The 26,791-nt window shown below is 44.7% G+C and overlaps 1 protein-coding gene across 1 annotated transcript; it reads right to left on the bottom strand.

Annotated features, from left to right (window-relative positions):
- Window positions 1-671: 671 nt before the first annotated feature.
- NAPG (NSF attachment protein gamma) lies at window positions 672-26,791 on the bottom strand. Its single transcript, XM_062201353.1, has 12 exons — window positions 26,649-26,791; window positions 22,002-22,069; window positions 20,008-20,092; window positions 19,367-19,384; window positions 18,681-18,711; window positions 13,053-13,162; window positions 12,855-12,921; window positions 12,519-12,589; window positions 6,902-6,980; window positions 5,115-5,194; window positions 4,414-4,543; window positions 672-3,007 (listed from the first exon to the last, which is right to left on the bottom strand). Exons 1-12 carry the CDS (start codon window positions 26,702-26,704, stop codon window positions 2,864-2,866), a joined length of 939 nt encoding a protein of 312 aa, XP_062057337.1. The 5' UTR covers window positions 26,705-26,791; the 3' UTR covers window positions 672-2,863.

Consider the following 26,791-nt stretch of genomic DNA (forward strand, 5'->3'; position numbering starts at 1 on the left):
TTCTCAAAATCGATGCTTGCCTCAGTCCTTTCAGCTTTCAAGACATTTTTAATGACCTTAAATGGAGTTCGTCCATAAGTCAGTACTGAGCCTTTCCCAAGCTGCGGCTGGATGAGTTCGATGGGGGAGGAGATGGTCCTTTATCCTTCCCAGCCATCGCATCTGATGGCCAGACTCCAGGGGAACGCACAGCACTCAGAACACGCCGCCCGGTGTCCTGAGAGGAATGCAGAACTGCACTACGTCCAAGGACCACTCCTTCTAGACTCTTACTCCAACTTCTAAATCCAGGGGCCAGATTGTACTGTTGCTTCCTATTCCATCAAAGGCAGGATAAGAACAGGAAGCACTCAAGAAATGCTTGATTAAGTGAATCTGCTAGTAATCAAGGTGCTGTTTATGCAGACTCACAAAACAGCAGCACTTCACATGAGTTTTCTTAGTCTCCTGATCTACAGCGTTTACCTCACTTAAGTCAAGGGAGGAATTACCCTCTTGGAAGGTGTATTAGTCTCCTACCTCCCCAGGTAGCAGAGTTTAGATCAGTGCTACAATTAATGAATGACTGGGATTTTCCCAGTGGTAGCTGACTCCCCAAGAGCAGAATATACAACTAAAGACAAACTAAAAACAAACAAAATAATAAAAAGAATCATGTTTATATAGTTCCAGGTTTTATTTTCATAATGATCTTTCTACAGGAACAATAATTTATACTTCTATATCAACACATTTAATATCCTACTCATCAAAGAGCAGGAAAAAATTGGAATAAAGTACAGATTCCATACACAAATACCAAACTCTGCATATGTACAAATAAATGCAATATATTAAATATATTCTGTAGCTTGACTTCACTTACAATATAAGAGAACACAGAATACTAGATGCTGAGCATACTCATGCAGACTTTCATTTGGTAAAAGTGATGACACTAGGATTTTGGGAAATCGTTTTTCTTGTAAACACTTGAGTTTTTTGTTTCTGACTATACTCTCTGGGAAAAAAAAAAAAAGACGACGACTTACATAAGAGGAAGACAATGTATAGATGTGGAACAAATGTTTCTCACTAGACAGCACAGAGGATAACCCTGCCAAAGAAACACCCACAAGCCTGGTGCACTTGATCTCATGAGAGGGCAGGGAGGGTGAGGGAGGCTGCACTGTACAAGCCCTTTATGTTATCTGGAGCTCAGGTGTATTGCTGCGACAGAAAGCATGGAATGATCCCACTCCTTCTGTTTAAATTTTCAGTATGTAAGAAGAATAATATGAAAACTTTTTTTCTAGGGTTGTAATGAGTAACATGGTCTATGAACAATCATCTTTAAAGCTCTGCCAAATCTGCTGAAGAGATTGCTCATTAGCTCAAAAGAGTACTAATGCAGATGACTCCAGAAGCTTCCCACTGGGTGGGTCTAAAGGGTTCAAGCAGAAATGACAGGATCTTTGAAACACTAACATGTCTTGAAAAGAAATGCTGAGATAGAGCTTTATTTGGATTGTTCACCATCTCAATAAAAGCAATGGAAATGAACTGAACACCTGCAGAATTATGGAAGTAACTTAGTGGAAAACATGAAATGGCTTAGTGTTTTCTATCAGATCCACAGCGAAGACTGTGTACTGACATGCACCCACCTAAGCACACCTGCCTGAGGGCTCCCATGGAACTGAGACTAAATCCCTGATTCTCTTCCTCAGTGATTTCAGGAAGTCTAGCAAAACCAAGTATCCCCTTCTCAAAGAAGGGACGGAGACAGAGCACGAATAAACAACCCAGGACTCTGGCTGGTGTGTGTGTGCAGAACGTGTACTGCTGCTTGTCCATTCTTTCCAATTCTGAGCTGGGTCTGAAGGGTAAAAGGAATGCTACAAAGACAGCATTTCAGGAAATAACTATAAAGTACTAAAATATGGATGGTACAGTGTTTTAAATATGTCTTTCAAACACAATTCTTCCCTTTCAACTAAACGTGTGTAATATACACCATTTCCCCTGTCAACTTCCAGTCTAGCTGCAAATCTAAATAAATGAGAAATTATTCTGGCAGAAAAAAATGCACTACACAGTAGATTGATGCCATTATTACATCTCTCTTAGGATGCTTAGAAAACATCTTCATTAGTTCTCATTTGGTGGTTAAAAAAAAAAAAAACTAGGTAGGTCTGGAGTCAGTCACTATGACTTTTACAGACAGAGGAAGCAGCCATACCTCACAGAAGACAGGGACCCTGACAGGATCATTCTACTCCCTGTAGAGTTCTGTAAGAGCCCGACTGCAGCTTTTCTGGACTAAACAATACTGTAAGGCTTACAGTAAGTCAGTAAGGCTTCCTGTCCCAATCTCAGCTCTGAAAAGATTTAACAATTTAAATACATCTAAAATCATAGGGACACATTTCCTTTGCAAAACAAAAAAAAATTTTAATTGTATTTTTTTTTACCAGTAGAGTTTACTTTGAGCAGCAGTCGTTAAAAGAAGTGCAAAGAAAATTCTCTAACAATAAACTCAAGAACCGAAGAGGGAAGACTACCCGTGCTGTTTGCCCTGGCTGTTTAAAATGTCATCAAACTAGAATTTGGCTTGTAAATTTTCCAGTCAATTGTGCCACAATGACAGAAATGACAACATATTTCTGCTAATTCTAAAGAAAAAAAAAAAAAGCAATGCTCCACAGGGAGTAGACACAATGGCTGACTGGCTGGTTTGGGGAAATGGTAACTGAAAGTTGGGTCTTCATTAGCACTCCAAATCACGACTTCAGTGAAGTGGACTCCCTCAAACAAGTCCGAGTCTCCCGGATGCTGTCAGATGTCCCCTTCCCGTTTCCCCTTATTGGCTGCAAGTCACACACTAGCACAGCCCTCCTGAGTACTCGTCTTCCTCCTCCTCGGCGGCTGCCGTGCTCACGCCATCAGGCTTGGCCTGGGGGGTTGCGGGCGACTTCTTCTTGATGCCTCCTCCTGGAACGACCAAGCTCAGGCCCAGCTTAGCGTACTGTCAACGAGAACACAGGCTCCTCAGAGCTGGGGAACCAGAACCCCAGAACGAGAGGAAGCGACAGCGCCTCCTCCGCTACCCTCGTGAACACCAGGACCACCACGCACCGCGCAGACGAGGAACAAAGCACAGCGACACTCTGCCGCTGATGCCTTGTGACCGCATGCAGCTGGTACACAACTGGGAACAATGGCAAGCACGTGCCCCAGAGAATCTGAGATAATCTGGATTTGCTCAGTGAGGTAATACTACTAGTACCTATGAATACAAAGATCTGTTGAGTGAAAGGGCATGTTCTGGGGATAAAATTTTTTTAAGAAATACATACAAATCTACAAATGTGTATATAAGAGTTTACCTAAAAAAGATAGCTTCTCTACATATATTATTTCAAAAAAAAAAAAAAATCAGAGGTCTTAAAATTGATCTGATACGATAAGACTCTAAAGCTATGAGACCAAATAAACTGGTCCACTGAAAAGGCACATAGGGAAATAACAGAGACTCAGTCATGGGTCACTTGGTGTGCACCTGCCTCCTGTGAGGCTGCTCCTCCCGACAGCCCAGCAAGACAAGCACCAGCAACTCTGTTTTCACAGGTGATCTGACTGAAGCTTAGAGACAGTTAATAACCTGGAGCCACAGCTGGTTGGCTCAGACGCTGGATTCCCACAGTGTTCTGAATTAGAGAGGCTGCTATATGGTGGGCCTCCTTCAGACATGAGCCTAAAGGAAACTTAATAAACTAAGCAACCACGGTGGACAGCAGACGGAAGGAGAATCTGATACGTGAGGCTGAATTAAAAATTCGCATATTGCAGTGGTTAAGACATGGCTTGGGACACCTGCATCCCATATTCAGAGTGCCTGGGTTCAAGTCCCAGGTCTGCTTCTGATCCACCTCCCTGCTAACGTGCTCCCTGGGAGGGAGGCAGGGGGTAATGGCTCAGGTACTTGGGTCCTGGCCCCGGAGCAGGAGACCCAGACTGAATCATAGGCTCCTGGCTTCAGCCTGGCTGTTGCAAGAACTGGGTTGGTGGGTGGGGTTGGATGGAAACTAGCTGATGGAAGACCTCTCCCTGTCTGTCTCTCTTCCTCTGCCCTTCAAATGAAATGAAAAAAAAAAAAAAGCAAAAAAAACCTGAAATATGTACTTTATCGACACAGTTAGATGGATATATATATATATATATATATATAGATAGATAGATAGATACAAACCCATATAGTGGACAAATTATCTAAACCTCAGTGAAATTCAGTAGAAGTGAAATACTCCTTTATGAGTATAGCTGGATACGACAGAGGGTAGGAAATCTCCCACGTCCATAGCTGAGAAGCATCTCACTAGAAACCTTCCTTTCAAGAGCAATGAGCAAAGTCAACCAAAGGGGCCCACTTACATCGTTGTCCATGTACTTGAAGAGCGGCGAGTTGCACACCTCCGACACCTGATCTTGATCTTGCTGGTCATAGCCTTCGAGAAGCTGTTCGAGGGCAGCGCAGTCTTCACTCCCGTTGAAGCCTGGTATGCTACAGGAAGCACAAATCACACTGCTCACCTTCTCCTTACACGAATGCTTCTCCACCAGGGGTGATCCTGCCCCCAGCAGAGGTCTGGCAAAGTGTGCAGGTGTAAGGCAGGGGTGGGGCTATCGGCATACAGCGGTTAGAGGCTAACGATGCAGCTAAGCACCGTGCAGGGCCCAGGAAAGCCCCGACGACAAAGAAGGATCCAGGAAAACTGTCAACAGCGCCTAGATTGAGACGGCTATTTGAACCACCACCAACAAGAACGTCCCTCGTTTTCATCCTCCAGGAGCATATAATTAGAGAGCTTTTGTTTTTCCTTTTCCTGTTCTTTATTTCTTAGCAGGCAAATAGAAGTAAATGACTAAGAAGTCATTCACTCTCATGAAGGTCCCAGAGAGACAAACTCAGGAGAGAAACCCAACAGCACAGTACAAATCCTACTGTAAATGCCGAAGGGGTGGTGAGTGCTCCCACCACGACGAAGATTCCTAAAGCAATTTCCTGGCCAGAAGCACGTGTGCTTGCAACACTCTCAGTTTAACACACAGAAATGCCGACCCGAGCGTCCTACCTGTAGCTCTCCCTGACACATCTTTCCGCGGCCACGTAGTCATTTCTATGCAGATGAACCAAGACTTGAGCAATTGTTTTCTAAAACAAAAAGAGGAGATTATGGTCCAAATTCATTGAATCTGTGACACTAATAAATTCTCCATTAAAGTAACCCAGGACCCCTGAGAGAAAAATATCCTTGGGCAGAACTTCTGCAACTCAAATGTGGGTAGTGCAGTGCACCAGGGGTGCTGAACTGAAGAATCTGGTGCAGCGGGCCCGGGGCCAGCCTGAGATTCGCCACTGCTAACAAGTTCGCAGCTGCGGCAGCTCCTGCCGGGTGAGGCCCACAGCTGACCACAAAGCCTGAGGCACGGCCATCGTGTTGTAAAGAATGTCTTTCAAGTATCTATAGATTCAGTCTTGAAAAGGGCATTAAAAGACAATTATACTTCTGAAGTCTTAGAAAGACACTACAAGAAAGATGCATGAAAACTATCAATAAATTACTGATACTATGAGATTATTTACAGGCCAACAGAAGCAGTAGTAAATAAGATCAAGCCTATGACTGGTAAGAATCTTTCTGACCTCTAGTCTTCAGAAATTTTCACTGATCTTTCAAGTTCACTGAATCTTGTCATCTCCATCATAACATTAAGCCCTTCCATTATTTTATTTCAGTTCTTGCATTTTCCAGTTTTAAAACTGTTCATTTTGATAGTTTCTATAAAAATACAGTTTTTTTATAAAAACAAGTCGTCTTCTCCATGCATTTTGTGTTTATGCTTTTCCCATGGAGCCAATTAACAGCAGCTGCTTCAAAGTCTTTGCGTGGCGATTCCGACGTCTGGGTTGTTCTGGGGTTCATCGGCTGTCTTTTTCGGGTTCTGTACGTGCAGTTACTCTGGACTGGACCCTGGATGTCTGCGAAGTCACCCCGCAGAGCCTCTGCTGTGTTCTCTGCACAGGCGGAGCCTCTCAGCACACAACCAGCACGGTTCGGTCCTGGCGGCCGCTGTCTCACCTGCGCTGGGTAGTGTTTTTTAGTTCAAATCCTTTGCTGTGCTGCTCTGGGTCTGCCCCATGTATAAGCCCTTCAGGAGCAGTGGGAGACGTGGACAGTGGTCTAAATCTTACTTTCATTCTCAAAACTGCACTCCCACTTTGAGCCTGTCTCACGCACGTACAGCTGAAGCACGAAGCCGAGACCGGGGAGGGCGGGAAGTCCCTTCTCCCGCCACTCCTTCCTGGCTTGTTCTCCCTGTTCTCTTAGCTGCTTCTTCCCAGCTCCTCCAGCCACAGTAGGCCTCTTGTGGAGTTCCACTCACTGGAGCTCCAGGATGAGCACAGCCAAGGGAGAAACAGAAGATAATGGGGGCTTTCCCCCTAGTTCCTCTAAGACAGGGCTCCTTTCTTTCCTGGCTGTAGCCTCTGCTGCCCAGCTCCACGCCCTGGGGCTTCTCTCAGGGCAACGGGACAAGAACAAATAAAGAAAAGCCACGGCGAGCTAGCTCACTGCCGTATCCGCTGCTTCTCCGAGTGTTCACTGCCCTCCACAACCTGCCTGCTTTCATTTACTTCTCCGTCTGGGGTATTTCTGTCTTTTTCGGAAGTTTCAGTTGTAATTAGCAGAAGAGACAGGCTGCCACGGGCTTATTCAATCTTGGTCAGACTCTGAGGTCCACTAAGCATTACTTTACAGCAATATTCAGATAGCCACAGAATTCTATTTTAAGTATTTATTTATAGTAATATGAAACATTATCCAATCCAAAGCCAAAACTGGACACTTTTAAAGAATACCTTATAACAAGTTGGGTAATTCTCAATTTCCTTATAAATGTTCTTTTCTTTCTGAATAGAGATGGCTGCCTCATCAAACCTAGAGACAGAACAAAGAAATGTGAAACAAGGCATTCTGAACGGGGTACAGCGGAGGTGAGTTCTGCCACGGATCTCACATCACAGACTCCAGAGAAACAAAGGGGACGGCGTTGAGTGGTTGCTCCCTAACCCAACTTCCATCAGCTCTGCCCACCTGGCTTCTCTGAAATGTCCGACTCTCCCTTTGCAGGCATCAAGCTGACAGAGAAAGCCGAAGAACTCAGGAATAGGGTAGCCCACATGGAGAGGTTTATGTACAGTAAGCACTGTCCCCCCATGAGCACCTGTCAAATTCAGCCAACTGCTTTGTAGAATGTACTAAAGACAGTCCTGCACTTCACCACCCGATTTCTTCCCCTCCCACGAAAAGACCATCCAGTACTCCCTCCCTGCCCCAACTCACCCTCACCCTCACTCTGCCCTGGGCCCCATGAGCCAAACAAAATCCTTGCCACACCTCGGTTTTCAACAACATCTTTTCTATCTACTCTCACAGTCTCCTTTTCTTCTGTTCCACCCGATGGCAGAATGGAAAGACAGGAAAGGACTCACCAAACTTTTTCCCCCAAAGCCCCCAAGCCCCTACCATCCCTCATCCCAGCCCTAATTCCAGCAAATCCTCATCAGATCCTCATCTCCCTAGTTTTACTCTACTCCAAATTACAGGAGTCCCTTAGTAGCACCCAACCTGTGACTGGGTGAATTCTGCATTCCTTCCCCATTCTCTCATAAATGAACAGTCCAAGGTCATGGGAGCAACTACTCAGTGGCTGAGCCCTGGGAATTCACAGTCCCAGAGCCAGGAAGGGCAGGAGGCTGCAGTGTTGAAACAGAGAGGTGCTGCTGTGACTGAAAATAGATACAACGATGCTATGGCCTCTACACCCCATTTATCTGCATGCTAAGTATCTTTTACAAATAGTTGTATCTGCATACACACAGTGGCTTGGTTTGCGGTTAATTCTGCTACTCACACTGTGAGTTAAATTGAAATTTTGTGGGCTGTGTGTCTGGCAGTGTAATGTCTCATAAAATACTGCTCATTGGAGAAATGCATTCTGAAGTTTTCAAAGCTGGCCTGATACATTTTTGGAACAAAGTCAGTCTGTAAGTTGAGTGCCACAGTGGAAGTACAACTGTGCCCAAGATTCTCATCTCTCAAAAACACTCCTTGTACAGTCTTGCCTTGAGACCTCTCCTTCGTGATGAGACAGTAATTAGTTGCCTTTGTGTGAGCCAAAGACAGTTCCTGTGCAGGGTCTGACCTCATCAGGTGAGTCCTAAAGGTGCAGACTGACATCTGCGGGCCTCCGAGCAGCGACAAAATCCCACGCTGTGAGGCACCTAAGGAGGCACACGCTCAGAACTGAGGGCGGCCTCTAGACCCGAGAGCTGGCCTGGCCGAAGGAGCGGCAACAAGAAAGCAGGGCTCGCTGTCACACAGCTGCACAGAAATGAATTCTGCCCACAAGCAGTGAGTGAGCCTGAAGAGGAATCAAACCTCAGGTGAGAAGCAGCACCACCTGACACCTCACCTCAGCTGGGGAAACCTGGGCAGAGGACCCGGCTGTACACAATGTTGAGAGACTGCCTCTCACAGACAGAGGGGGATCAGTGAGTGATGCTTAAAGCTGATTAATTTGTGGCAATTTGTTACACAAACAGAAAACTAAGCAAGGGGAATACAGGTAGCTGTATTCAGGCACCATTTGTAATGATCACAGATGTTGTTTTATAAAATGCATCACATCAGAATATTCTGTAGCCATAATGCCTAGACTACATCATTCTAGTAGGAATCTCGGTATTTTAAGCTTTTCATGCTTTTAACTATAAAGGTTATGTTCTTCACACATGAATTATTTATTTCCTTGGTATGAAAATAGCATTTCCCTATGCTTTTATCAACCTAGGAGAAAGAGCCAAGAGAAATACTGTGTACTTACATGGGTTCATAGTCAAAAAACTTCACCAGTTTCACTAAAAGCTCATGAGATGGCATATAAAGCCAACTATTTTCCAAAGTATTCAGGAATTTATTTGTAACTTATAATAAAATGTAATGATTTCTACTTTCCTATCAGATAATTCTTAATGCTCCTAACATAATGTACGTGGTTTTGCTGAAAAGACAATAAATTATTTTTATCTCCTGTCACTCAGAAGCAGACTTAGACCCAAACAAAACCAAATCTAAGCCCACAGAGCGTATACGCATGTGACAGAAGCCGCTGGAGGCCCTCATTCATCCCCACGCCTTCAACAGCCCCCTCCGGGCAGTGACTCAAATTCTTCCTCTTGTCCGTCCCCACTATTTCCTGAACTCCAAGATAGATTTTGAACTTTGCACACAACACGCTAGACTATGCATCATATTCCCAACTCAGTTTGCGACCATCTCTGATATGCCTGCAGTTATACTTGTCACCTCAGTCACTCCTGGCACCATGGACAGGGCAGTCACCTAAGATAGAAACCTAGGGATTCTGCTAAACCAGTACGCCACCCGCTCCAACACAGACACACTACCCAGCCTTCTCTGTGCTACGATCTAGTGACCTGACTGGCAGGAAGAAGTACTTGTCTTTGCTAAGTGGGTCTTACAATAGGATCTGGGTTCACTGAGAATAACACACACGTGTCAGCCGGCTCAGCACTCCCAACCCCCCTTGAGGGCACAGAGATGCAAGTCTGAAGACATGATCAACTTTTTGGAAAGGCCTTTTCTCAAAGGGCATGGAACTTGGACTGACTTTTTTCTTTTTAAGATTTATTTTATTTGAAACACAGAGTCAGAGGTGGAAAGCGGGGGTGGGGGGAGAGGGGGAGGGGGAGAGGGAGAGAGGGAGACAGGGAGAGATACAGAGAGAGATACAGAGAGAGATCATCCATGCACTGGTTCACTCTCCAAATCATCACAATGATCAAGGCTGGGCCAGGCGAAAGCCAGGAGCCAGGAGCTTCATCCAGGTCTCCCATGTGTATGCAGGGGCCCAAGGACTTGGGCCATCCTGCATTGCTCTGCCACATGCATTAGCAGGGAGGTGGATCAAAAGTGGAGCAGTAGGGACTCGAACCGGCACTATATGGAATGTTGGCCTTGCAGGTGCTTAACCAGCTATGCTGGTCCCCTTAGGATTGATTTTAAGGCTATCCCAGATGCCTCCTGAGTCCAGTTCTGAACCGCTTCTGAATTACAGGTCTCTGAAACTCAAGGACAAGCAGGAGAATACAACACATTTAAACAGATAATGCAATCCCACCGCACTAACATATAAACTGAAGTACTAGGGCAAAATCTTGCAGTCTCACATAAAAAGTATATTAACCAAACATAAGCTTAAGATTTAAAATTTTATGCCCCATCCTGTGAGTAGATGTGATTTATGTACAGTATATAATTATTTCTGTTCTAGTTCTTTGTTGGCAACTAACAGACTCCAAGCAGGTTATATTCACAGTATCAATTTAAGGTATTTAATATCTCACAGCTGCTTCAATTACCTTCCCCTTTACATAAACTCTGTTTTTTCTTACCCTACACTATTTAAGGTCCTGAAAGAAGTACCAAGAAGTACCACAGGTTCCCAGGAATACTTTCCAAAGTTATCAGACACCTTCATATTCCTGAACAAATTAAAATCAGTTCACATGTGTTATACAATTCAAAAAAGTATTTCCATAAAATCAAGGTTTTGTTCAAATACAGCAGAAAGCACTATTTAAAGAATGTATTTTACTGGCCGGCGCCACGGCTCACTAGGCTAATCCTCCGCCTTGCGGCACCGGCACACCGGGTTCTAGTCCCGGTCAGGGCACCGATCCTGTCCCGGTTGCCCCTCTTCCAGGCCAGCTCTCTGCTGTGGCCCGGGAAGGCAGTGGAGGATGGCCCAAGTCCTTGGGCCCTGCACCCCATGGGAGACCAGGATAAGCACCTGGCTCCTGCCATCGGATCAGCGCGGTGCGCCGGCCGCAGCGCGCTACCGCGGCAGCCATTGGAGGGTGAACCAACGGCAAAAGGAAGACCTTTCTCTCTGTCTCTCTCTCACTATCCACTCTGCCTGTCAAAAAAAAAAAAAAAAAAGAATGTATTTTACTGAAAGAAAAAAATACAAACTGTACCTGAGACGCTATTAGCTGCCCTCCTCATCAGCGTCCGCCTCCTGAGCACAGCCACAAACATGCAAGTCCTGCTGCCACACAGCCGCATCCCTGCCAGTGCGGCCTGCGAGGGACTCACGACCTATCAGAACAGCCGTCGGCACGCATGTGTCACAACCAACCGGCAGTGTTTCCAAAACACGGGTGGCTACGGCCACTAAGCGTGCTCTAGAGACACAGATCCGCGCTGCAGAATGGTCCCCTCTCACAGCAGACCCTGGCCTCTCTCTCAAGTGTAGACAATGTGCAGGTTGGGAAACAAAAGGGAGAGAATCCTGAAAGCAGAAGTGCTCTAGGATGCCAGAGGCAGAGCCAACACCCACACTGGGCTGTCATTAGCCTCGCCCCTTCCTCCCCTGCCCTGGGGTCCGAAGGAGGGGCCTGGCACGGTAGAGAGGCACTGGAGCACTGCAGGAGCATCAGGAGGTGGGATGGCAGAGAGGGGAAAAGCGGCAAAGGCCCAGCAGAGCTCGCCCACCGTCTGCTGTCTCCTCTCCTATTCCGTCCAATGGCAGACAGGAAAGGCATCACTGAACCTTTTCCCCCTCAGGAGAGGCGGAGCCTGGACGGCGCCTCACAGCGCAGCCACTCTGCCCCTGGCAGCATAGGCAGGGACAGCTCTGCTTCTGGGCGAAGCGCTCCCAGCGCTCAACAGAACCACATGTGAGGTGGGAACCGCCCGAGTTAGTGTGTCAGCTGTTGACTTCTACTTTAATTCCCTGACAAAATAGATCTTGGGTCTTCTCTGTCACAGGAGAGCTCTGGGCAAGTTTCAACTCGGATCTCTCTCTCCAGACTTCCGAGCTCCTAAAGGTGTTTAACATCATTAAAGGAGAACTGGGCAAACAATTTTGTTGATGACAGAAATGGTTTACCAAGCATAAACGACGTACTAAACTAAAGGAAAATCCAATAGGAGCCTGCCTTTCCAAGGTCTGGCTATTTAGGCCTTAAGTCAGACACACAAAGGATTTCAAAAAACCAACAGTCTCTTTGATGACACTACTTGGCTGCAAGAACCTGTCAATGTTCACAGGTGGGCACTATCACTATCACATAAACTGTTCCTCAAGAAAGCAACATTATAATCTAAACAAGTAACAGATCAAGAAGACTTTGCTCCCATGCTGCCAAGTCAGTCTTAGCCAATAAATGCAATCCATGATAAATTCTGGCTGTACCCTTTAAAACCAGCATATGTTTTAATATCTAATCCAATATGCCTTCTGCCTAGTGTAAGTTCATTTTTCTACTAGTGGTCTGGTGTGTCTACTGTTTATACAGAAGAGATGAACAAGCCATCCCCCAAGTTACCAGTCCCAAACGTGGAGTCAAAGCACACACGGACGCAGGGGAAGCAGTCTGAAAGGCGTACCTGCGCCCTCGCACCAGCAGTCTCGAGGCTTTTCCTAGTAACTCAACCGCCTGCCGCAAGCGCTCCTCATTCTGGAGGGGTCAAAGAAAAAGAAGTGTGGCCACTTTAATGCAGACATGCTTTCATCTCTCACCAACCACTTCATAAAGTAACAGCTCTGGGTCAAGAGCAAGAACGCCAAGGGTGCTGGCCCACTGACTACTCTGCAACAGAATAAAGGAGCTGGAGAGCAGCTCTGAGCATGGAAAGGTTCACACAACAATCACTGTCCGCTTCTGATTTATTACGAATCTAAGCGTTCTAAGTCACTGAGAAGAAAGTCAAAGTCAAACTTACCTCGAACACGTTGGCTGTCTGTTGATACAACTGCACAGCCTTTTCCGGGTCCACATTTTCTATAAGCCTGAATCAGAGAAGAAAATTTGACTTATATGAGAAATAAAAAATTTGTTCTTTAAAGAACTTTGTTGAAACCAAAAGATAATGAGTTTTACGGAGATATTTGTGCTTCTAACTAAGGCCCCCAGCACTCACTTTCCTGCTCTCTCCAATGCCATGGCCGCTGTATCAGGGGTGCCATTCTCCAGGTACATCATGCTGGCTTTCTCAATCAGCTGAACAGCCTCTGGCAGCTTCTGCATCTCCTACAGGCACAGGATACAGCACAGACCAGAAAATGCCTCAACTTCAGAAATACAGGTAACCATCAAAAATTCAATTATACTGCTCCTAGTTCATAAGAGTAACAAATAACAATAGGACTTCAAACAGCTCATAAAAAAGTGAAAGGAAAAGATAAAAATAAAAAATATAAACTTTATTTCTCAACATAAGATCCACCAAGTTTAAGACACTTCTGTAAGTGACATCAGCCATTGAGTCCATCCCTAAAGAACTCAGGGTCCTAAGAATCTAACCATGCCACAAACTGGTTCTTAACTATCAACTAAAGAAAAAAATGGGTGCCCTTGAAAGATTTTCTTGTTTAGTTAGAAAACAGAAGGATATCAAAGGGAGCCAAGCCAGGACATTTCCCATCAACCTCTCACAAGCACTGTCCTTGTTCGATGAGGAAGATGAGCAGGGGCTTTATCATGGGGGAAAGGCCTGTGCTGAAGCTTTTCCAGATGTTTTCCTGCTACAGCTCTGGCTAACTTTCTTAGAACACTCCCATAACAGGCAGCTAGGGTTGTTCTTCGGCCTTCCTGAAATCTGCAAGCAAAATGCCTTCAGCATCTCAAACAACGGCCACCAAGCCCTTTGTTCTGGATCGGTCTACTCTTGCTTTGACTGGACCACTTCCACCTCTTGGTAGCCCCTGCCCTGGCTGTACTCGCTCGTCAGGACTATTTCATGTCTTGTCTCAACTCTTCAGAGCAATGCTTCAGGGTCTTGATTCTACTTATTCAACATTTCCATTGAAAGTTCTGCTCTTGTCTGATCCGCGTGCAAGTTTCGGCACCCATTAAGTCAGAAGTCTGCTCTACTTTTCAGTCAAAACTGTGTAAGCTGAACCAACTGAAATGTTTATGGTGTCGACCATTGTTTCTGCTGCTTAACTTCAGCCCTCTTCAATCAAAGCATGAATAAAATTAATTGGTTTCTTTGCAAATTGATGTGGATGGTTTGTTGCTGAATGCTACATGTTCAACATCAATTTGTCCCTTCTTAAAATTTGTTACCCATTAGTAAACTGCTGATTTCTTTGGAGTATTGTGCCCATAAACTTTTCATAAAACAATGATGGCCGGCGCCGTGGCTTAACAGGCTAATCCTCCGCCTTGCGGTGCCAGCACACCGGGTTCTAGTCCCAGTTGGGGCGCCGGATTCTGTCCCGGTTGCCCCTCTTCCAGGACAGCTCTCTGCTTTGGCCCGGGAAGGCAGTGGAGGATGGCCCAAGTCCTTGGGCCCTGCACCCGTATGGTATACCAGGAGAAGCACCTGGCTCCTGGCTTTGGATCAGCGCGATGCGCCGGCCACAGCGGCCATTGGAGGGTGAACCAACGGCAAAAAGGAAGACCTTTCTCTCTGTCTCTCTCTCTCTCACTATCCACTCTGCCTGTCAAAAAAAAAAAAAAAAAAAAACAAAAAAACACATAAAACAATGATTTTACCATGCTTCCACCCTGGCTTCCCCCAAAAGTGGATGTTTGCTCTTGTTTCAATTTTAGTACAACATACACGGCTCTGACAGTGGCTCTTTGGAAGCTGCTTGCTTATCCTTGCTAGTGCTTCAAACTAGATCCTGTTCACACTCATTTTAACAAGTTACTGTGAGTTTATTTAAGTGCAAAAAACCCTGAAATTCATATTCTTACAACATATTTTCCATGAACTTCATGAATATCCCTTGCAAATGTAATATAAAAGGTCTTGACACGGTGACTCTACTAATCAAGTTTCATTTAACTAAGCCATAAACAAACCATAGTTAATTTCTACACAGAGCACATCATCATTTCAGGCTTCAAGGAAAACTAGCCAAATAGTAGGAACCAAGAAATTCGCTCTTTAATATTTTCTGAGCGTTTACAATTCTCTAAACATTTACTGAGCCTAAACGAGGACTACACCAAAGATCACAAAGTTGTAGCCCAGGGACTGTCTCTTGTTTCTAAGTGTGTTTTGCTTGAACTGTGCTGTATTTTTAACGCACATCTTTTCACAAAAACAGTGTGATGGCTTCCTATTAAAAAAAGATCAACAGCTACGGCCGTGGCGGGACTGCCTTCCTACACGGTCAGTTAACAAGCTGGGGCTGGGCAGCAGCTGTCCTGATAGATAAGGCACGCCTGCCTCCTGGAATCAGCTACATTTCTATCTACTTCCCATTCCCCACTGCCCTACCCTCTGGCCGGCCTCACTGATCTGTCATTCCCCTACGCTCTGAGTTCATCTGCATTTGTAGCCCTCTTCATTCTGACTGATAGCTATAGGACCCTAAATCTTAACAGTTAATCTGTAAGTCGGTCTCAGGATCTTACGGACTTGATATCTAACATCTCCAAGAAAACAAATTTAAATATAAATTAAACACACACAATATTGAAAAGCCAGATATAAAGTTTCCAAGAGTAATCTCTTCAGGGTTGACATGAATCTTACTGACATCTCACGGCTTGCTTTCAAATCTGCCTAGACAGTCCCCTGGTAGGCTGACCAATTCATGGGCTATCTCGAACACAGCTTTTGGGCTCACTGTTACTCCAAAATATACCTTTTTAAAATCACTTAGCAATGGAGACTGAAAATAAAACAGGCTGAAAGATATGCTATGAAATAAAACTGCTATCATTTATTCAAGTGGAAAAGTCTACTATATCCCCAAATCTCAGTGAAAAAAACTTTCTGTTGAAGAATCCAAAGGTGAAAGAATGTAAGGCTACAGCACATGTGGAAGGCTACGTGGGAATGCAAAGCCCGTCTCACCACTTTAGCACCAAGGACCATCTCGGTTCTTGCAGAATATTTCTTCCTCTAATTCACCTGTCCACTAATTGTACACTGAACATCCACCATATAAAAGCACTGGTGGGATAAAAAATATATAACACAGGAGCCCTACTTCCTGAGCTCACCCGGCAGAGCATCACTACATGAGAAGGCTGTGTCACGTACGCGCCAGCCTAGTCCTACACGTCAACGTGTGTCACTGCATCTCCCTGTCTGCATCCAATCAAACGGGCTTGTGACTCAAACGTCCAACCACTGTACTGGTATTTTTCCACAAAAAAGGAAGGCTGCCTACTTAGAAGCTTACCATTCACCAGAATATGGCTATTTTCAGTGGGTTGTGCCTGGTAACTTTAATGCTCCTAGGACGTAAGTCATAAAGTGACAGAATTGGTGCCGGAGGCAACACGTCTCGGTGGCTGCCCTCAATCTTCCACCTACAAACAGCTACTCCCCAGGCCCTGCTGGAAGATAAATGTGAAGGTCTGTATGACAAACTGGCAGGAGTTTTACCCCACAGAATTAACCGTGGACTAATGGTGTCACCGAATGCTGACCAAGACTGTCTCAAGGCACTTAATTTAATATATGAGCATGCCAAAAAGAACTTTCTTTTATCTTTACTTATCCATTAAGCTTACTTTTCCTTCAAAGCAGTGACTTTTCAACCCTCAGGCCTCAACAAAAATGATGCCTGAACAAAAAATTTTAATGAAGATCAAGACTTAGCACAGGAGCTGGAAAATTAACTGAGGCTATGAGAATTAACAGTGTTCTGGCATTGCTGTGCCAAGACTGTGCTTCCTGCTAACAGGCACACGGTACAGTGAGGCTGTAATAGACACCTGGAAGCTTCCTAATTGTCAGGGGGAAATCAAGACAGGAGATGGCCTCAGCAGATACCTGGTCTTCTTTGGCTGCAGGAGAAATTCTTATGACACTTCCTAGGCAATTATAGTTGCTAAGGAACTATTTACAACCTATCTCACACCAATTCAGGTGCATATTTAGCTAGAAGAGCTTTACCTCAATGGGTATATAAACTTATCATAAAGTTGCATCATAATTTATTAAACAGCTTCCTATTAAAAATTTAGATTGTCATTTTTTCAATAAACATCCTTATGCATAAACCTTTGCGAACACTTTATTGCTTTATGATAGATTCAGAGAATTGGGATTCCTAGGTCAAAGGCTGTGAAACTTAAACTGAGCATCTTTGATTTTACTTTAATTTTAATTTACTTTAATTAAATGTTCTAAAGTGAACATGTGGCCACTGAAATAAGCCAGTAAGTTAACATTTTAAAAAGTCATAGACGTTAAAAAGAAAGGCTTTACTGAAGCCTAAGTTCTTAAAATGAAGATTCAAAACTAAACAACTTGGGTCTGACATTGTGGCATAGCAGGTAAAGCTGTCGACTGCGACACAGGAAACACAAATGTGCACCGGTTCGCGTCCTGGCTGCTCCACTTCCAATTCAGTTCCCTTCTAAAGGCCTGCAAAAAGCAATGGCAGATGGCCCAAGTGTCTGGGCCCCTACCATCCACAATAGGAGATGTGGCTGGAGCTCCTGGCTCCTGGCTCTGGACTAGTTCAGCACTAGCTTCTGAGGCTATCCAGGGAGTGATCTAGTGGATGCAAGATCTCGCTCTCTCTCTCTTCCAGTCTAACTCCAACTTTCTATATCAATAAATATTTTTTAAAAAGTAATTCAAAATTAATTTTATCATACTAGAAAATATATATATAACTGGAAAGGAAAATACTTCATTTAAGTTGCTACTCTGAGAGTCATAACATTCTATGTTTTGTCTTCACTACTACAGGATGTCACTTTCTAACCTGCCTTTTTTTTTTTTTTTTTTTTAACTTTCTGACAGGCAGAGTGGACAGTGAGAGAGAGAGACAGAGACAGAGAGAAAGGTCTTCCTTTTGCTGTTGGTTCACTCTCCAAAGGCCACCGCGGCTGGCGCGCTGCGGCCGGCGCACTGCGCTGATCTGATAGCAGGAGCCAGGTGCTTCTCCTGGTCTCCCAGGGGTGCAGGACCCAAGCACTTGGGCCATCCTCCACTGCACTCCCTGGCCACAGCAGAGAGCTGGCCTGGAAGAGGGGCAACCGGGACAGAATCCAGTGCCCCGACCGGGACTAGAACCCGGTGTGCTGGTGCCACTAACCACGGCGCCAGCTTAACCTGCTTTTATAGAGCATAAGTATAACAGGCAGCGTAGGCGTATTAGTCAAACTACTCCATCCCTAAACACCAGTAAAGCAGCAAGAGTAAGTCTGTGGTTCTCTTTGCTCCCAACTGATATAAAATGAGCAAAAGTCTCAACTTCCTATAATCTGTGAATAAATATACATACTCATGCATTTTTACTGCATTAAGATGTCCTTCAGTTCTCATAAGCAAGGAAACATCCCTGACGGCCCTTTTTGAAGTAATGCACGCCTGTCCTGGGCACCCAACTTAGAACTTTGCCGCCCCTAGTCCCTCCAAGGCACTGTATCTGAAGTTTCACTCTTAACATCCCCGGCCTCAAGACACCAACTGTACACTGTAGGCCGGATTAGAGTTACTCCGACGGGTAACTGCTTCACCATCTCCTGCTTTACAGAAGGAAAACCTCAACAAAAACTCTACACTAACGCCACCCGGTCCATTCATCTTACCTACACAGTGGTGTGACACATCAACATTACTGACCTTCAACATCATGCCAGCCTGCTCATAAGCTCTGTAAAGAGAACAGAATTTCTCTGAAGAGATCTTAAAGAAATAACCGAGAGGAGAAATCTTCTGATGAGGGTACTGCTGGTGGAGGAAGTGATTTCAACTAAACATGGTTCAGGCATAAAATATCATGTCAGGCTTGCAATACCATAGAGCATCACTTTCTCTTTTTACTTTTATGGGAAATAATGCCTTTAAAGGTCAGGTAATTAGGCTGAAAGGATTTTATCTTCCATATGGAAAAGTAAGGCTCAGAAAGGTTAAATGACCTTCCAGGTGACAAACTTATATCTAAGGTTTAAAAAAAATACTTTCCATAAAAGCAAGAGAAAGCCCCCTGCTTCTCTTCCATAGAGACAGTTAACTTGAGTACAAAAAGCATTTCTAATTTACTCATTTTCTTCATAGGCTACTGAACAAAATGGTCCTGAAGAACATGCAGAATGTCACTGGGACACCATCTACCCTACAGACAGGAGTGAATTAATTTTTCAAGTTCAAGTAAAGACTGAGAAAACCGTAAACAAATTGGGCCAAAACAAAATAACTTGCTACTTACAAATATGTTAACTTGGGAACAACTGACTGAACTACAGAAAAACAGGGGCATTTAAAACATAATCTGCAAGTTCTTGAAAATGTGCAGAATGGTGACTTACTTGGCAGCATGAAAAAGACTGAATAGATGTAACAAAGTCAAAGTTAAGGAAAAACAATGAAATTGATAATTCTACAAACAAGTAAATACATTATTTGATGCCTGTTGATGTCTCTTAAAAATTACATAATTCACAAAAATCCCAGTGAAAAACACTGTGCAAGTTAGAAACTATTTTGATTATACATTAAAGAATTTTACTAAAATGCAAGGTTATTATGACCACAGTTTGCAAATAAGAAAAAAGAAACATTTTAAATGGTTTAAAATACATCAGGAAAATTCAAAATTTTAAGCTACTTATAAATCTCATTTCAAATACCTATGGAAGACTGTACACAACTTTATACAGCAGTTTATAAATTTTCAATGCTTGTGCTACTTCATTCTTCGGTGCAGGTCTACAGAGTTCCCTCACTTCTTCGCAAGTGAAACTAACGGGAAGCAAGACCGGAAACAACAGAAAATCAACTCCCACATGCAGCTCTGCAAATCAGTGCAGACCCTACAGTCAAAGGGCACTGGGAATGCGCCTTCAGAGTTTAAAAATGCAGAACTGTTCTAAGCACTGTCTAATCTAAAAGCATTTTACTTTGTATAGCAAATTGATAGCAAGAGAAGATAAGGTATTTAAAAAGATACGCCCTGTTATTTTCATGGGCAACAGCTTCCTTCAGGCAGGCATCTTTTGCTTGCTCAAATTGTTTGGCATTTTTAAAAGCAACAGCTGAAACAGAAAAAAAAATTAATTTTTTTTTAATCCATCATTAAAAACCTCCTCTCATGAATCATCACCAAAATCTGCATTTTACACAATATTACAAAATAGACTTAATTAAACGTTCAGGAAGTACCATTAAACAGATATTTTTTAAACTTTTAAACATTTTAAGTTTTTAAACTTACAATTTTTCTGATTATCAAAAATCTAAAAGTATTTTCAAGTGTTTTTAAAAAAAGTGTTGATTACTGGCAACATCCGTGATACTTCCATTCAAATCCATCAACACCCCCAAATACTCCCAAATAACAAATAACAGACAAGTTCTTTAATCACGAAAGGCAGCATTTTATTTTACTAATTTTACATTGAACAATACAAATAGTGCTTTAGTTACAACTCTCAGAATTATTTACACACTGAAGACCAACAAACACATCAGTTTATCGTAAGCCTTCTCTTTTCATAGATAAATGTCCAGCAACACAGTTTTTTAAAGACAAAGCTTTTACGCTGTTTCAGTGTCTATGAAAACAAAACTGGTCAAGAGCTGAAACACACAGCCAGGTATGCTACAAGTGTAATCATCAGAGTGTAACAATCAGGTGTGACCAGAAAACATGGGCCTACACGTGCTGGAAAACTCACAGTGCTGGCTTACAAACAAGTCAAAGGCAGACTGCTTTAAGAAACATGTTACTTCCTTAAAAACACATTCAAAATTCCGTTTAATGAAATGCTGAAAACAAGCAAAATATTAGTGTTCCCACCCTATACATTGTTTCATGCCTGCCTTTTTAAAAATTTTATTCTACTGATTAAATATATTTTGCATAAACTCTTTAAAGAAAATAAGTACAAAATATTTTCATGAAAAAAAAATCTGACCTAGAATACTTAGCTTCAAAACAAGCTGATGGTCTTCCAGACAAAGAACACAAGTTCATTACGTTTCCCTCAGAGTCAGTCAGAAACACACCCTTATATAAGGTGTCCATAAAATCCATTTAAAGTCTGGACTTTTAAGAATTCTATCTTTAAATACGAGATCTAAACAATCTGCATCATGCAAGAGACAGTTTCCTCAGGATTTAAATGAAAGTGCTGAACACTCGTTATCAGTTCTTTAATCCAGAAAATAAATCCCACCTTATACTGATTAGTTTCACCTTAGCTGATTTGTCTGTCTGTGGTGAGATACTAAAGTAAAAGTTGCCCCAAAGCCCTTACCCACAATATCTCCGTTAGACTAGCAATTACGTTCAGGACTGTTGCTGAAGTCCAACTGCAAATGTGTTCCGGGTTCTTCAATACTTATACCCCAAGTGATGGCAGACATCATCACTCCGTAATTTACAATGCTAAATTTTTAGCAAATTCCTTTTCTGTGCCATATTTCAGGCTGTCTATACCCTATATCCAGAGAAATTTACTAAAATATGTACATAATTTTAGCTCTCCATGAATATGTAACAGTGTATCTCAAAGTGAGGCTCACAAAAAAGCATATGACAAACAGAACTTGCAGATCTGTTTAACATGAGGCTAAGTTTAAAAAAAAAGTAAAGAAAATTTCTTATTCAATAAATAAGCATAATAGAGGCATATGGCTTCAGGGCTGCAGTACTGTATTTAAATGACTCAAGCCGATGAAGCTGACCAACATATAAGCAATGCTAAATGCTAGAGAACTGGAGCTGGTACCACCCACACTCCCCCACCTCTGCTGGCATGAAATAAAACAGGTACCCGGGTCCTGACCCCTAAAAATAACAAGTGGAAGAAAATGCAAAGATTCCTGCAGTTGTTTTTTTTTTTTTTTTCTGTTTTAGATATTAAAGTATTATGTTGAGATGAAAGCGTCAAATGATCTGGAGATTACACATGGGAGCACCAAGGCTACAGTCACAAATACCTGCTTTTCCATATTCAGAAGCAGCACTGTCATAGTCTGGCTTCCATTTTAAAAAACCAGTTTTCAGGCTAGAATAAAAGAAACACATATTTAACAGAAGATACCAACCACATTTATAAATTACACTACAAATAAATCACATTTTTTTAAAGATTTATATATTTACTTGAAAGAGTTACACAGAGAGAAGGAGAGGTAGAGAGAGAGAGAGAGAGAGAGAGAGAGAGGGAGGGAGGGAGGGAGGGAGAGAGAGAGGGAGAGAGGGAGAGAGGGAGAGAGGGAGAGAGAGAGGTCTTCTATCCGATGGTTCACTCCCCAGATGGCCGCAACTGCACTGATCCGAAGCCAGGAGCCAGGAGCTTCCTCCAGGTCTCTCACATGGGTGCAGGGGCCCAAGGACTTGGGCCATCTTCCACTGCTTTCCCAGGCCATAGCAGAGCTGGATCGGAAGTGGAGCAGCCGGGGCTCAAACCAGCTCCCATATGGGATGCCGGCACCACAGGTGGCGGCTTCACCTGCTACACCACAGCGCCAGCCCCAAATTACATATTTTTTAAAAAATGGTAGCCACTGGGGCCAGTGTTGTGGTGCAGCAAGTTAAATTGCCACCTGCAATGCAGGCATCCCATACAATTGCGGGCTTAAATCTCGACTGCTCCAATTTTGATCCAGCTCTCTGCTAATGAATCCAGGAAAGCAGCAGATAGCTCAAACACTTGGGCCCCTGCCAGAAACTCGGGACACCCAGATGGAGTACTGGGCTCCTGGCTTCGGCATGGCCCAGAACCAGTCATTGCAGGCACTTAGGGAATGAGTCTCTGTCTCTCCCTCTATCTTACCCTACCTTTCAAATTAATAAAGGAAGCCATCACATTCAAACCCCCTATCTTGCTCATCTCTGTCCATACTTACTCACAATAAATATAACACACAATCTCTCCCTTCTCTTCTTGCTTTCACTCCTACAGTCTACACAACAGCAGAGCACCAGGGTCTCATTGCATGGTCCCTAGACCAGCAGCATCAGAATTTCAAAGGAACTTGCTAGAAATGTACATCAATGACCTCACCTCACCCCTACAGAACCAGAAACTCTGGGCGTGGGTTCAGCAGTGTGCGGTTTAACAACTCCATTGAAAGCTGAGAAGCCTGGAAACAGTATGGTCAGCAGTGGACTCCTGAGCTCATGCTCACAGGAGACAAAATACAAATCAAGGAGCCACCAGCCTATGTTATAGCAAGGCACAGGTAAGATCCCCTAGGGAGATTGGAGAGCGAGGACAAAATATTCAAGGGAACATCAGAGAGAGACAGCAAAAATAAGGCTGAGAAGTAGCCACTAGTGAGCAAGGAGGGGACCCAAAAGAGAAAGACATTACAAAAACCAAAAGAAACCTCTTTGTAGGAACGCTACTGGCTTCCTAAGGCCCAAGTCCAGGTCCAGTCAAGGGTGAGTCCTCACCTTACTTATCCTTTCTGCAATGGTGTATTTCTTTTCTAAATTTCAAAATAATTTCAGATTTACAGTTTAAATTAATTCAATGATGGCCAAACCTGGAGGTGCATAAGAATTGTTAAACACCACCTTAAACTCTAAATTTCAAGTCAATTAGTGAAAGCCTGCTTACATTGCATACTGTCAGGATCAAATGAATCAGAAAGCAGCATAAGTGAAGGTTGGGGGGATCTCCAAGGGGCCAAGGGCACCCTGTATTTTACGTCAGCTGTGTGAACCGTCCAGGGGCCCTAATTTTGTAATTTTTTTTGCCGATTAACATTTAATTTCTAATATTAGTTTATGTGCACACTGTCACAAGATTCAAATCTGTAAGCAATTCTTCAAATTTACAAAAAATTTTATCACTCAAAAAAATAAAACTGTTTAAATTGCAGTTTGTCTTATCCATGAAATGGAGGAAACTCACACACAATAAGGCAAAATTCAAACTCTCCGTCCTTGCCCCAAAGTACTCCTCACATTCTGCATATTAATATATTTAAATCCCACCAAAACAGGATATAATCACTCAACTGTTCAATGTGCTAGGCACAGAAAGGGCCAGGATTTTAAAATACAGCAAATCATCCCCAGTCCACTGAGCACCATTAATGAGGAAGAAAAAGGCACTATGCTCAATTCACGTGGAACGGGTACAACTGTAACTACTTTTGACTCGTTCTGTCCTAAGAGTCAATAGGAAATTGGTAGTTTCTATAGGAAAAGCACCACAAATTTGGGAAGACTTTTAAAAATTTAGCTTATTTGAAGTGGGGTGGGGGAGGATAAGGGAGGTTGTCCCCTCACTGGTTCAATGCCCACAAGAGCATGGATTGGGCCAGGATGAAGCCAGGAACCCAGAATTTTATCTGGTGGGTGGCAGGAACACAACCACTTGGGTCATCACCTGCCACCTCCCAAGGTTCCTATCAGCAGGAAGCTGCAATCGGGAGAAGAGTCAGGAACCAGGTACTCTGATATGGGATGCCAGGGTCCCAAAATGCATCTTAAGTGTTATCCCAAATGCTTGCCTTTGGGATGATTCAGTACAAAACTACTCAGTAATACTGAACTACATCATCACTAGAAAACAGAGGAAAATCATATTTTCTTTTCCTAAGCTCCTGACCCATTTTTCCTGCCACCACTGAGCAACTAAAGGTACCTGAGCATAACACATCAAGCCTGAATCCAGCATCTCCCTGCCCCAGCCTCCCCATAACTGGGCCCATTCATCTATACCCATTACCACAGCGGGCACCCTCCTCGCTCCATCTCCCGGGTTAAACCCGGGTGCCAGCTTCACCTCCATACCCCGGCAGGTCATTACGGTGACTAAATGTCCCTGGATCCTGGCCCCAGGACCATGACTGTAACACAGCCCAGGGATGGGTCTCACAGCACCTGGAGGCGGAGCTAACAGCCCCGCCTTTCTCCTCCACTCTAGCACCCTAAGGACAGCTCTTCCTTGCCGCGTATCTCCGCCTCCCCATGGAAGGTTGTCCGCTAGCGCTGGAAACCTGTTTCCCTCATCTGCTCACTTACCTACCCTCCTGTGCACCTGAGCTCTCGAGGGAGAGGCTACTTCTGCTTGCTCCAGCATCCCCCAGCGGCTGGTGCGGGTTCAGAGAAACAAGTCTGTCGCCCTGCCTACTGAGTACGCCACAGTTGCCCTAGCCTCCGCAATGCTCCCATATTCATTTCATGAAAACCAAAGCTAAGCAGGCCCACTGGCTGTTCACTACCTAGAAAAGCTAGGGTACACGGCCATCCCTTCATACTTGGCCCCAACTCTTCATAGATAATAAGCTGTACTATGGTCCTTCTCACACACACACCACTCTAATTATACTTTTGCAGAAAAGTGAGACGGGTCAGCGCTGAGGCTCAGCGGGTTAAAGGCCTAGCCTGCAGTGCTGGCATCCCATATGGATGCTGGTTCGAGACCCGGCTGCTCCACTTCCGATCCAGCTCTCTGCTATGGCCTGGGAAAGCAGTGGAAAATGGCCCAAGTCCTTGGGCCCCTGCACCCATATGAGAGATCTGGAATAAGCTCCTGGTTCCTGGCTTCGGATCAGTGCAGCTCCAGCCCTTGTGGCCATCTGGGGAGTGAACCATCGGATGGAAGACCTCTCTCTCTGTCTCTACCTCTCTCTGTAACGCTGTCTTTCAAATAAATCTTGAAAAAAAAAAATGTCAGACGTTGTGGGGGCCTCCTGCATAGACGGCCCCAGGCCCGCCGGCCTGGAAGCAACATCGAGGAACAGAAAGCACTTGAATTGTCCAGTTTGAAAACTGGCTCATCCATCTATCAACACTGCAGCTTGGACAAGCGGCAAGGCTGCTTCTCAATGCCTGCTTTGCTCTTCCATAATAGGAGACTCTCCAATTGGAAAGCTGTCTCGATGTAGCAAACTATGAATGGAAGCACGCCCAGACCACAGTGGCGGTTTTTCAGCATGGGGAAATGCCAGATTAAAACATTCGCTGGATGACGACTTGGGGGAGAGGGGTGTGAGGTCAAAAGGCTTGGTTAAGGAGAATCAATGCAGTTCCACCAGCAGGAGCTGAGCGCCTACTGTGTACCGTACCCGTACGGCGACCAACACAGAAGGCGACAAAAGGCACAGTTGTCGCTCCCAGAGCAGCAGGCTTGGCAGATGAGAAGGGTCTGCAGAGGGATTTTCAGGACAAACCTACAGCCCCCTCCGCAACTCAGGGATTCTTCCACACAGCGGTTTTCAACAGGAAGAGTTCGCTCCCCAGGGATATTTGAGTTGTCGCAAAAGAGGAAAGGGGACGGGGGGGGGGGGGATGCTAATGGCACTGACTAGACAGACGCCAGGGACGCTGCCAAACGTGCCACAGCGCACACGCCAGCCCCCACCCAGGCAGCCACCCTGCCCCGAGACCCTGGCTGGACCAAGCAGCAAACTCCGCACCGGAGCCCGTCCTGCCCCGCACGGGATCCGCGCGCCGCAGACTTCCGGCTGTCGGTCGACCTTCGATCCCAGGCGCAGAGCCGGGCCCCGGCCAGAGCCCCCCGCCCGCGCCCTGGGCGCCGGCGAGCCGCGGACCCCAGTCCCGGTGCCCTCCCGTCGGGTGCGAGGACCCCGCCAGGGGAGCCCAGGGGAGGGCCCCTCACTCACTATTTCTCGGCTTTGGCGAGGTGCTCCAGCCCCTCGTTTATCTTCTGAGCCGCCATCTGCACCGCCCGATCCCTGACGTGGAGGGCGAGGGCGCCTCCTCCGCGAGCCCCGAGAAAGCTGGGCCGAGTAGGCGTGGGAACACC

Source organism: Lepus europaeus, chromosome 9 (assembly GCF_033115175.1).
Source record: "Lepus europaeus isolate LE1 chromosome 9, mLepTim1.pri, whole genome shotgun sequence".
Classification (NCBI taxonomy): Eukaryota; Metazoa; Chordata; class Mammalia; order Lagomorpha; family Leporidae; genus Lepus; species Lepus europaeus.